At 46.7% G+C, this 12,416-nt stretch overlaps 1 protein-coding gene across 1 annotated transcript; it reads left to right on the forward strand.

Annotated features, from left to right (window-relative positions):
- Positions 1–7,696: 7,696 nt before the first annotated feature.
- On the forward strand, positions 7,697–8,635 carry LOC119923629 (olfactory receptor 7A10-like). The gene has a single exon (XM_038742967.1). It carries the CDS (start codon positions 7,697–7,699, stop codon positions 8,633–8,635), a length of 939 nt encoding a protein of 312 aa, XP_038598895.1.
- Positions 8,636–12,416: the final 3,781 nt, after the last annotated feature.

A 12,416-nucleotide genomic window follows, 5' to 3' on the forward strand; every position in this document is an offset into this window, starting at 1 on the left:
CCACTAGGTGGCAGCAAAGGCCCTCGTAATCCCACCTGTTACAAACTAACAAATTGATCAATCATGAATAATAATAATAATTTTGGTATTTGTTACGCGCTGACTATGTGCAAAGCACTGTTCTAAGCGCTGAAGGAGATACAAGGTAATCAGGTTGTCCCACGTGGGGCTCCCAGTCTTCATCCCCATTTTCCAGATGAGGGAACTGAGGTACAGAGAAGTTAAGTGACTTGCCCAAAGTCACACAGCTGATAAGTCGCGGAGCTGGGATTAGCACCCATGACCTCTAGCTTATATAGCATAGGTGCTGTATGGGTTGATGGAATGGCAGGGAGGTGGTGGGGGACTAATCAGGGAAGGCTCTGGAAGACGTGAAGGTCTTAGTTCGGTAAAACTGAAAAGAGAAGGCATTCCAGGCAGAGGGAGAAAGGCTAAAGAAATGGGCTGAAAGTGAATGATTATATTTGAGTATCTTATGATTGAGTTTGGGGATCTCTGATTCTCTTTAATTAATTCTAGAGCTGGGTTTTGCCAGAGCCACGTTTACCCACAATTATCATTATTATTAGTATTATTATACCTTGCCATCAATGAAGTGCAAATAATCAATCAATCATTGGCATTGATTTATCACCTGCTGAGTGGTAGGCTCTGTACTAAGCCCTTGGGAGAGTACTACATGACCTAGTGGATAGAGAACGGGCCTAGGAGTCAGAAGGACCTGGGTTCTAATCCCCGTTCTGCCACTTGTTTGCTGTGTGACCTTGGGCAAGTTACTTAACTTCTCTGTGCCTGAGTTTCCTCAGGTGTAAAATGAGGATTAAGTCTGTGAGTCCCGTGTGTCCAACCTGATTAGTTTGTAGTTTGCCTGGCACAGAGTAAGCACTTAACAAATACCATTTTAAAACAAAACAGTAAACAGAATCCGTAGCAAGACATACGGTTTCTGCCCTTGAGAAGCTTACCAATCAAAAGTAGTCAATCAATCGGTGTTATTTATTGAACACATACTATAAGCAGAGCTATGTATTAAGCACTTGAAAGAGTACAGTGCAACAGAATTGGTAGACATGTTCACTGCCCACAAGGAGTTTACAGTCTAGAGGGGGAGATGGACACTGGAATAAATTATGGTTATGGACATAAGTGCTATGGGGCTGACAGTGAAATGAATATCAAGTACTTGAAGGGTACAGACCCAGTTGCATAGGTGAAGCAGAAGGGAGAGGGAGTAGGGGAAATGAGGGCTTAGTTAGGGAAGGCCTCTTGGGAAGAGATGTGACTTTAATAGGGCTTTGAAGGTGGGGGGATTGATGGTCTGTCGGATATCAATGGGGAGGGAGTTTCAGGCCAGAGAGAGGGTGTGAGCAAGGTGTCGGTGATGAGATAAATGAAATCAAGGTAAAGTGAATAGTTTGGCATTAGAGGAATGAAGGGTGTGGATTGTGCTGTAGTAGGAAATCAGTGAGGTAAGGCAGAAGGGGGGAGAGCTGATTGGTTTAAAGCCAATGGTAAGGAGTTTCTCTCTGATGTGGAGGTGGATGAGCAACCACTGGCAGTTCTTGAGGAGTGAGGTGGCCTGGACTGAACTTTTTTTGGAACACTGACCAGAGCAGCAGGCTGGAGATGGACTGGAGATGGGAGAAACAGGAGGCAGGGAGGTCAATGAGGAGGCTGATGCAGTAGGATGCATGATAGGATAAATGCTGGATCAATGTGGTAGCAGTTTGGATGGAGAGGAAAGGGTGGATTTTAGCTATGTTATGAAGGTAGAACTGGCAGGATTTAATGACAAATTGACTGTGTGGGTTGAATAAACGAGATGAGTTGAGGATAATGCCAAGGTTTTGGGCTTGAGCGACAGGGAGGATAGTGGCATTGTCTACAATGATGGGAAAGAGGCGGAGGCAGAGTTTGGGTGGAAAGATGAGGCACTCTGTTTTGGACATGTTCAATTAACTCAATAGATTAGGTAGCCTCAGGGATTAAGGTAATATTTTAGGTCCCCACAATGAGTGCAACTCAACAGAAAAAGAGTGGCCAAGGCAAGGGGCTCTGTGGCAATAATAATAATGATGGTATTTGTTAAGCACTTACTTATGTGCCAAGCACTGTTCTAAGCCTTAGGGGAGATTCAAGGTAATCAGGTTGTCCCACGTGGAGCTCACAGTCCTCATCCCCATTTTACGGATGAGGGAACTGAGGCACAGATAAGTGAAGTGACTTGCCCAAAGTCACACAGCTGACAAGTGGCGGAGCTGGGATTAGAACCCATGACCTCTGACTCCCAAGCCCGGGCTCTTTCCATTGAGCCACACTGCTTCTCTAAGCAGCGGTACAAATGAAGCCATTAAGGGGGTGTGGAGGAGAACAATATTCTTCAGCAAAGCTTGAGGGTGGCAGCATGGTGTGGTGGATAGAGCACAGGCCTGGGAGTCAAAGGTCATGGGTTCTAATCCTGGCTCCTCCACTTGTTTGCTGTATGACCTTGGGCAAGTCACTTCACTTCACTGTGCCTCAGTTACCTCATCTGTAAAATGGGGATTTGGACTATGAGCCCCATGTAGGACAGGGACTGTGTCCAACCTGATTTGCTTGTATCTACCTCAGCATTTAGTACAGTGTCTGGCACATAAGTGATTAACAAATACCGTAATTACTATTGTAATAACCTTCCTGTCAGAGACTGGGCTCTTTTCAGGTTGAAAAGGGTACAGTGAACTAAATGAAGTGTGCATTCTCTCCAGTGCTTTCACTGCACATGCCATTTTCTTACAGGAGATTAAATAAAGGTTACCTTAGTTCAATAAAAAAAGAAAACTCAGTTTTCCACATGAACCACTTACTCCCACTCATTCCAGACATTGATGGTTTGGTATCTCCTGAACCTGTTTACTAGCTGGGGTCCCCAGAGTGGGATGTGGGTTTGGGAACCAACCCTCAGCTGGGCTTAAGAAGGGTTTGAAACATTATGGTCCTCAGGTGACTGGCGATTTTGCTCTGTCTACTAGGTCAGACGTCTATCTGACAGCACTTGTGTACATATTCATAATTTATTTATATATATTATTATCTGTCTCCCCCTCTAAACTGTAAGCTCCTTTTGGGAAGGGATCCTGTCTACCAACTCTGTTGTATTGCACTCTCCCAAGCGCTTAGTAGAGTGCTCTGCACACAGTAAATGCTCAGTAAGTGCCACTGATTGATTGATTCTAACCTAGATCCACCTGATCCAGGCTAGTAGCTGCAGTGACATGATCTGGGCACCAGAAGGAATGGGATAATCATCCTGCCGACTGGCCTTCCCTTCCACAGAGGGTCAGAGACCCAGGCTGTCCCTAGAATCATGCAGTAAGGAGTGCTTGTCTGAGAGATGCTAGTCCTGGAGACCCAATGTCGGATGGCCAGGCTATCCCAGGTGACCATGGCCTGTGGAGAAACTATCCCTTCTCTAAGGGGAGCAGCCAGGCCCTGTCCCCAGGAATAATAATTTAAAAATAGACTGTGAGCCCGCTGTTGGGTAGGGACCGTCTCTATATGTTGCCAACTTGTACTTCCCAAGTGCTTAGTGCAGTGCTCTGCACACAGTAAGCGCTCAATAAATACGATTGAATGAATGAATGAATGAAAAATAATGATAGCAGTTGTAATAGTATTTATTAAGTGCTTACTCTGTGCCAAGCATTGTAATAAGACCAGTGAGCTTTCACCCTCCCTAAACTTGATCAACAATCTCTGGAGCATCTTCTTCAGCAGAGCCCAGGGGGGCTGGGCTCTAACAAGGAGATCAGGGAGCCGCAGGCTGGGGGCTCCAGGGGCCCAGAGAATTCTGCAAATAGTCCCACCATGAGTCCTGCCCCCACCTGCACTTCCTCCACCCGTGGGTGAAGACATAGTGCTCCTGCCTGAAGCCCCAGCATCTCCGGCAGCCCCGTGTCCCTCTTCCCCCTTCACACTTAGGCTGCTGCCCAGACTAGACAAGGGACGACAGAGGAGCCCGACCCCGTGGGGACAGAGCCCTAGACCGGCACCGACCTTCCAACTGACTGCCAAGCTGGGTCTGATGGTCTCAGAATCTCTCTTATCCACCCTGGTGCCTGATAGTCCTCCCGGCAGTAACAGGTCTAGATGTGGCCACCCTGTAGAACAGCAGGGCCAGGTATCTGATTCACATCCCTGACACAGACAGGGACCAGGACTAGCCAGCGGGCGGTAAGGAAAATCCCTCTAAAGCCCCCTCCTCTCCTCGCTACATGCTCTGTCCCCCTTTCCCTAGCCACAAATATGGTGAGTGGATGGGCATTGTGGAGTGTGTATGTGTGTGTGTTGTGTATTTGGGGGTGGGGGAAAAATATCCCAGGTGGTAGGTGAAGGAGAGGGCAAGATACTTGTTTATGTATTTACAGACAGGTAACTCCCCCTACCTGCCTCCCAGGAATCACTTCCCATCCCAAGGTAGCTGCTCTGCTGGAAAAATTGGGAGACTTGGGGCTAATCATGCAAAGCAGGGGGAGTGTGTGTTTGTGTGTGTGTCTGTCACATAGAGGGATTGAGTCTAACATAAGCAATGTCCTACTGAGTGAGACTCAAGGCCCATCCACCCAGAAATCTGTGCCCACCAGAAGCACCAAAGATGCTCGGATGAACCGGCTGTTGACAATCCCCACCCCGCTGGTTCTGTCATCCAACTCTTCACCCTTAGCACTTATGTATTTATCTGTTTATTCCAATTATTCATTCATCCTTGCCTTTTGTATCTATGTTTTTATTTCTGCTCCCAAAGAGTGTACATACAATGGGAGCCTGTTCCACTGCGGGTTTCAGAAATGTAGGGGTTTTCACTCTTACCCCCCACACGAAAGGTCCCCAGTTCAATACTGAACGGAAGCATATCTTTAGAGGAAGCAGCGTGGCCTAGTGGAAAGAGCATGGCTCTGGGAGTCAGAGGACCTGGGTTTTAATCCCAGCTCTGCCGCTTGCCTGCTGTGTGGCCTTGGACAAGTCAATTAAGTACTCTGTGCCTCAGTTTCCTCATCTGTAAAAGGATTCAATACCTGCTCTCCAACCTACATTGATTGTGAGCCTTGTTTGGCCCAGGGACTGTGTCCAGTGTAATATATTGTATCTACCACAGATAAAATACTGGTACACAGGTACTAACAAATATCATTCTAATTACTATTATTGTTATCATTATTATTGTTATCATTTCCATTACTTTATAAGGTATTTGACCTCAGGTCTCCTACTTCTATTGTGGATTTTCAAGCCCTCGTACAGTGCCCTGTACACAGTAGATGTTCAATAAATACTGTGTGCTGTCGTGGTAAAAGAATTATATCAAACCTTTCAGCTCAGTTGCCAGTATGCATTTAGAGAAGCAGTGAGGCCTCGTGGAAAGAACATAGACCTTGGAGTCTTGGAGTCAGAAGATTCAGGTTCTAATCTCAGCTCTGCCACTTGCCTGCAGTGTGACCTTGGGCAAGTCACCTAACTTCTCTGTGCCTCAGTTTCCTCATCTGTGAAATGGGGATTAAATTCCTCTTCTCCCTTCCCCTTAGACTATGAACCCCATGTGGGACAGGATCTGTGTCCGTCCAGATTATCTTGTAGCCAACCCAGTACTTAATACATTGCTTGGCACATAGTAAGCATTTAACAAATGCCACAGGTATTATTATTACTGCTATTATGGTGATGTGTATGGCTTCTCTGGTGCAGGTTGATAATCATCTCAGTTTTCTTCAGATTTCTTATTGCTCATAGTGCCTGGTTGATTCTGTGGCGCCATTTGCAGTCTCCATGAGTGGGCTTCTAGAATGCAGTTGTCCTTTGTACAGTAATTCTTGAATGACTTTGGATGATGCTCAAACTCTGTTGAGGTGGAAGAGTTTCTGAGAGGTGCAAAAGTGTATTCCAAACTCTGCATCCAGTGGTTTTGTTGCAAAGATGTGTAATAAATGTGATTGATTGATTAAAACTCAATGGGTTTAATCTGGGAAAGCTCCCTGGAGGTGTTAATTATTTTGTATTTTACCTTGGGAGAATAGTAGGGATGGAGTTTTCAAAGCAGGAGGAGTTGTGGGACTGCTCCACTCCATTGAAAGAGGAATAGGGTCCTGCCAGAAGGGAGACAAAGCAGCTGGGGCAAAGAAAAATTACCAAAAAAAATAATGTGGTGGGACATGGTGAAGGAGGAACTGGAACCAAAAAAATAAAAATTAGATAAAATTATTTTTAAAAGCCCCAAAGCAGTTAAGTGGAGTGATTTGCCCAGGGTCACAGCAGACAAGTCGAGGAGCAGGGATTAGAACCCAGGTCCTTCTAATTCCAAAGTTCTGATTGGAATGGTCTTGGTCAGAGTCCACACAACTGGAGGCCACCCACTGGGGATATCAGCAGGAAAGGCTTCCCAGGAAGTCCTGGGTCTGGGCTTCCACTCTGAGGATGTGGACCCTCTTCAGAACTGTGACCCGACCCTTGGGGTCCCTTGCAGGAGCCTCAAGTGCTGATCTTCTGTTCCCCTACCTCAAAAAAGCCTGGTGATTTCCACATCCCTGCAGACACCCATTCAACCCCACAGTGACTCCCCTGACTCCATGGTGGCTTCTCTTTATGGCCCATTGAGTTCTTAGCATCATGAAACTCCCCAGAACTCTTTCATTCAAAGGTATTTTGTGAGGACCTACTGTATACCAAGCACTGCCCTAAGCACTAGAGAAAGGAACAAAGATGGTATTTCAGACACTGTACCTGACCCACTAGGGGTTCACAGTCTAAAAATAAAGGCGGGGTAGAGGTGGGGGAAGTGAAGTTGGCAAGGGACACATTCCTTCCTGACCATAGATCCATGACCCCTCAGCCTTCTTCTGCTGTAACCTTGCTTATCTTATTTCATTAGTAGTTGCTGCTTCTCCCATTCTGGCCAATTCTGTCTCTCCCAAGGAAGCTAGAGAATGCGAGCCAAAAAGGAGGTGTCCTCCAGGCCCTATTCGAATTTGATTCAATTCAGTTCAGTTCAATTCAGTTCAATTCAGTCATATTTATTGAGCGCTTACTGTATGCAGAACACTGGACTAAGAGCTTGGGAAAGTACAATACAACCATAAACAGTGACATTCCCTGCCCTCAACAAGCTTACAGTCTAGAGTTGCGGGGGACAGACATAAATGAAAATAAATAAAATTACAGATAGGTACATAAGCGTTGTGGGGCTGGGAGCGGGGAAGAACAAAGGGAGCAAGTCAGGGCAACTCAGAAGGGAGGGGGAGATGAAAACAAGTGGGGCTTAGTCTGGGAAGGCCTCTTGGAGGAGATGTGCCTTCAATAAGGGTATGAAGGAGGGAGGAGAGTAATGATCTGTAGGATTTGAGGAGGGAGGTTGTTCCAGGCCAGAGGCAGGACGTGGGCTAGGGTTCAGCAGCGAGACAGGCAAGATTAAGACACAGTGAGGGGGATAGCACTAGAGGAGCAAAGTATGCTCGCTGGGTTGTACAAGGAGAGAATCGAGGTGAGGTAAGAGGGGGCAAGGTGATGGTTCCACAACAACCACATCCTCTTTGGGGCTCCAGAGTTCAGCTTTACCTCCCTCTCCGTTTACACTACTCATTCGTTCTCCTCACCATTTCAATCGAGGGAAGATTTGGGCTAAATAATAATACAATTTGAACATCTCCCCAGCAGATCCACAGGCCCCATGGAGAGGGGAAACCATACCGGCATCTCAGAATTCCTCCTCCTGGGACTGTCTGACTGGGCGGAGCAGTGGCAGCTCCTCTTCTTGCTGTTTCTCTGGATATACCTGCTCGGGGTCCTGGGGAACCTGCTCATCGTCCTGGCCATAGTCTTCAACCCACACCTGCACACCCCCATGTACTTCTTCCTCAGCAACCTCTCCCTGGCCGACATCTGTCTACTATCCACCACGGTCCCCAAGATGCTGGTCAACATCCAGACCCACAGCAAATCAATTTCCTACACTTGTTGCCTGGCACAAATGTATTTCTTTACCGTCTTTGGAAGTCTGGATATGTTCCTCCTCAACAGGATGGCTTATGATCGCTATGTGGCCATATGCCACCCTCTCCATTACACCACCATCATGAGCCCATGGCTCTGTGCGCTGATGGTTGCTGGGTCCTGGAGTGTCAGTATTCTCCTGGCCCTGATATTCACCCTATTGGTGGTTCCATTATCCTTCTGTGCTGACAATGAAATCCATCACTTCTTCTGTGAACTTAACCAGGTCCTGAAGCTATCCTGCACTGACACCCTCATCAATGACACAGTGATGTTAATTTTGTTAGTAGTTCTGGGTGTGGTTCCCTTCACTGGACTCCTATTCTCTTACAGTCGCATCGTCTCCACCATACTGAGAATCCCCTCTGCCAGTGGAAGTGGCAAAGCTTTCTCCACCTGTGGCTCTCACCTGTCTGTGGTCTCCTTGTTCTACGGCACTGGTTTTGGGGTCTATTTTAGCCCCCCGTCTACCCACTCATCCCAGAAGGTCTCTATAGCATCCGTGATGTACACAGTGGTCACCCCTATGCTGAACCCCTTTATCTACAGCTTGAGGAACAAAGACATAAAATGGGCCCTGAAAAAAGTGTTCAACAGGAAAACTCTCTTCTCCTAGGGACCATTATCCTTTCTCCTGGTAGCTGTTACCCTGATATTTTAACTTTCTTGGAAAGGAAAGGAAAGTACAGGTAGACCCCGTGATACACCAGGTTCCTTGGAAATGTGATAGTGTCATGAATGGGGTTATTATGGGGTACGATTTCCCCAAGATTTACATGTTACAAATTAGGAACTGTTCCAGAACCTCTGAAAAGTAGTATGAAATTCCTTTTCATGTTATATTTAGTAGCGATAAACATCACTAAGCTATTGCTTAATCTTTTTTTAAAAAAAATTCAAAGGCTAACTTCACAATATTAAGTAATGAGAAGCTTGTAAAGCTTTGCGGAAGTTTGCAGAAGCAGAAGCTTACTTTGCTTGGGTATTAGACTCTGAAGCTTTTGCTTCATGTGATTGCATTTAGAACTGCTCATTATTATTATTATTATTATTAATGAAATGATAATAAGGTAATTGTTAACCCTTACTTAGTATGTGTCAAACACTGCATTAAGTTCTGAAGTAGATATATGTTAATCAAGTCAGGCACAATCCCTGGCTCACATAGGGCTCAAGTTTAAGTATGGTCATATAAAACCCAAGTGCGATTAAAACCACTGACCACTTTATATTCAGTGTTCTCCAATGAAGATGTGTAATTATAAACTCCAGCTAGGACCCAGTGGAGAGCTCTCGGAAGGCCGAATCAAATTCCCAAACCAGATAATGTCCAATGTGGAGCTTTGATCGGGACTACAAATTGGAAAGCCTAGCAACTGAAAAAGACCAAAGCCAAGGTTTATAAGATAATTAAAGCCCCTGAGGTTTAGGGTTTAAGCAGGAGTCTGGGAGTCAGAGGCCCTGGATTCTAATCCCAGCTATGTTACTTGTCTGCTGGGTAACCTTGGGCAAGTCACTTAACTTCTCTGTGCCTCAGTTCCCTCATCTGTAAAATGGAGATTATATACTTGTTCTCTCTCTTACTTAAACTGTTAGCCCCACATGGGACAGGGACTGTGTCTGATCTAATTATCTTTACCTGCCCCCTTGCTTAGTACACTGCTCTGCACACAATATAAGCGCTCAATAAATTCTATTGACTGATAGAAAATGGGGAGAGAAGTGGCCTGCTGGATGTGTAGGGGGAAGGAGTTCCAGGAAGAAGGGAGGATGTGAGCAATAGGTCAGTGGCAAGAGAGGGGAGAACAAGGCACAGTGAATAGGTAGGGCTTGAGAGGAGTGAAGTGTGCAAGTTGGGGTATAGTGGGTGAAGAATGAGGATAGTGGGAGGGGAGATTATTTAATATTTTGAAGCCAATGGTTTGGAGTTTCTGTTTGTGTGGAAAGGAATACACAACTGTTGGAGGATTTTGAGGCATAGGGAGACATGTTTTTATGCATGTTTTAGAAACGGGAAATGAGCACAGTATGGTCTGGAGAAGGGAGAGATAAATTGCAAGAAGGTCAGTGAGGAGGCAGATGCAACAGTCGAATTGGGATATGACAAGTGATTGGATCAGCAAGGTGACAGTTTGGATGGCGAAGAAGTGGCGTATTCTGAAGATGCCATGAAGAAAGAATGAACAGGATTTGGTGGCTTATCGAATATGTGGGTGGAAAGAGAGAGAGAGAGTTATTGAGGATAATGTCTACGTTGCAGGTGATGGGAAATTTGGGGGAAGAGAGGACACATTGAGTTTGTGGTGTCGGCGCAACATCCAAGTAATGATGTCCTGAAGGAGGAGGTAATACGAGACTGCAAAAAAGGAGTGAGATCAGGGCTTATGATGTATGCTCGGAACTCATCTGTTTAGAGATTTTTGTTGAAGCCGTGGGAGTGAATATGTTCTTCAAGGAAGTGGATGTAGGTGGAGAATAGAAGGGGACCCAGAACTGAGCCTTGAGGGGCCCCTACAGGGGGTGGGAAGAAGAGGAAGAGCTGGTGAAAGAAACTAAGAAGGAGAGGCCAGTGAGGAGGAGAACCAGACGAGGATTGTGTCAGAGAAACCAAGGGTCAATAGTGTTTCCAAGGAAAAGGGATGCTCCACAATATCAAGGGCAGCTGAGAGATCTAGCTGGATTTTGATGTAGTAGAGGCTGTTCAATTTGACGATAAACACATTGCTATTAAGCACTGAAAAAGGACCAGTGCCAGCCCTCCTGTGCATATTCTGTGTACGGTCGCCTGGTGTCTCAGGCCTTGGCTCTAGGAGCAGCTCACGAAGCTCTGGAAGTGGCAGGACTGAGGCTCAACTGTCCTTTTGGATAAGAGATTTAAAACCCCATTTTCCCCTGAACCTTAATAGATGGTTGGATTTCTAACCCACAGGGCCAATCAGCACAGTAATATATGTGAGAAGCAGCATGGCTCTTTCACGGCAAAAAAGATCTCATCCCTCATCCCTTACTAAGCCAGTCTGGATGTCATACTCTGAGATGGCTTATGAAATGGGCAAGGACACAGAGGTGCCTGCAGCTGTTGAGGTCTCAGTGAGGTTCTGTTTTGTGAACTCAGACTGCACCCGTTCTCCCTAGAACCATCTTGTAGTGGACAAAGGAAGACAGGGCTAAAACATACGGGGTGGCTCAGGGCAAACCATCAGCACTGCTGCAAAAATAAAATTCAAGTTCATGTCCTGCCTCTTAACCATTGCTGCCTGAGCAATGCTCACCTAAATGGCATGGATCCAGAAAGGATGAGCAACAGTACACTACTGTATTTTCAGAGACACAACATGCAAGTGTGTAAGAGTCTCAGTGTGACCCAATCTGAACTGAAAGGGCACCTCTACTAGAGTTGATAGTTGTGGGGTTTGTGTACTCTGGCCTATCATCATCCATCTGTTGATGCAGCCTGGGACTAGAAATTGAGAATCATGATGGCTTGTCAGATGGACTCAGGAGATCCTGGTCCATGAAGGAGCAGCAGGGCCCTGCCCCCAGGGAGATCTCATTGCCCTCTCCACCATGGTCAGAATTATCTGGGATGTTTCCCTCAAAGCAGCCCAGAGAGGTCGAGGGGGAAACCAGATAGTAAGTGTTTGTTTGCCTCTAACAAGGAGCTCTGGGAGCCATGAGCTGGAGGTCCCAGGGGCCCAGAGGCTCCTGCAAGTAGTCTTGCCATGAGCCACTCTCCCATCCGCACTGCCCCTGAGGGTGAGGACACAGTGCTCCTGCCTGGGGCCCTGCAGCCCCACGTCCTTCATCCCCCTCCATGCTCAGGGTGCCGTCCAGAGGAGACAAAGGACGACCAAGGGGCCCAACCACTTGGGGACAGAGCCCCGGAGCAGCACCGACCTCCCAAGTAGGTTTGATGGTCCTTGGACAGGGTCCCCAGACATTTCCCTGCCACAGGTTCAAGACTGTGTCACGGCATGATATGGGCTGACCAGGAGTCAACATCAGAAGAGTACCCAAAAACCGGCCATCTGATTACAATTTTCAGTGCCTATTGGCACCCTGACCTACTGGCAAAAAGTAAGGAAAATGTTGCTACTCCCTTCTGCTCCTCCGCTCAGAGCTCTCTACTCCTAACAGCCAGGAAAGTGCTAGCCCTTTTACTTGTCAGACATTGCCACTGGCAAAGTCAGGACATTTGCAGGGGTAGGGTGGTACTTGCAGGAACTTCACCTTTCCTTACTCTTGGCCCTCTGTCCCAACATTGAACCATTTGGGTGTATATCTACTGTGCTCGGATGAGTTCAAGCAATTTGGATGTCCTGGGCCAGTCAGTTTTCAGTGGGCCCTGGGAGCTTCTACAAGCAGAATGTCCTCCCTGGGCCCTGAAATTTGGGCTT

Source organism: Tachyglossus aculeatus, unplaced genomic scaffold, assembly GCF_015852505.1.
Source record: "Tachyglossus aculeatus isolate mTacAcu1 unplaced genomic scaffold, mTacAcu1.pri scaffold_208_arrow_ctg1, whole genome shotgun sequence".
Taxonomy (NCBI): Eukaryota; Metazoa; Chordata; class Mammalia; order Monotremata; family Tachyglossidae; genus Tachyglossus; species Tachyglossus aculeatus.

Coding starts and splice junctions, on each gene's coding strand:
- LOC119923629 (XM_038742967.1), top strand. CDS start 7,697: ATGGAGAGGGGAAACCATACCGGCATCTCAGAATTCCTCCTCCTGGGA.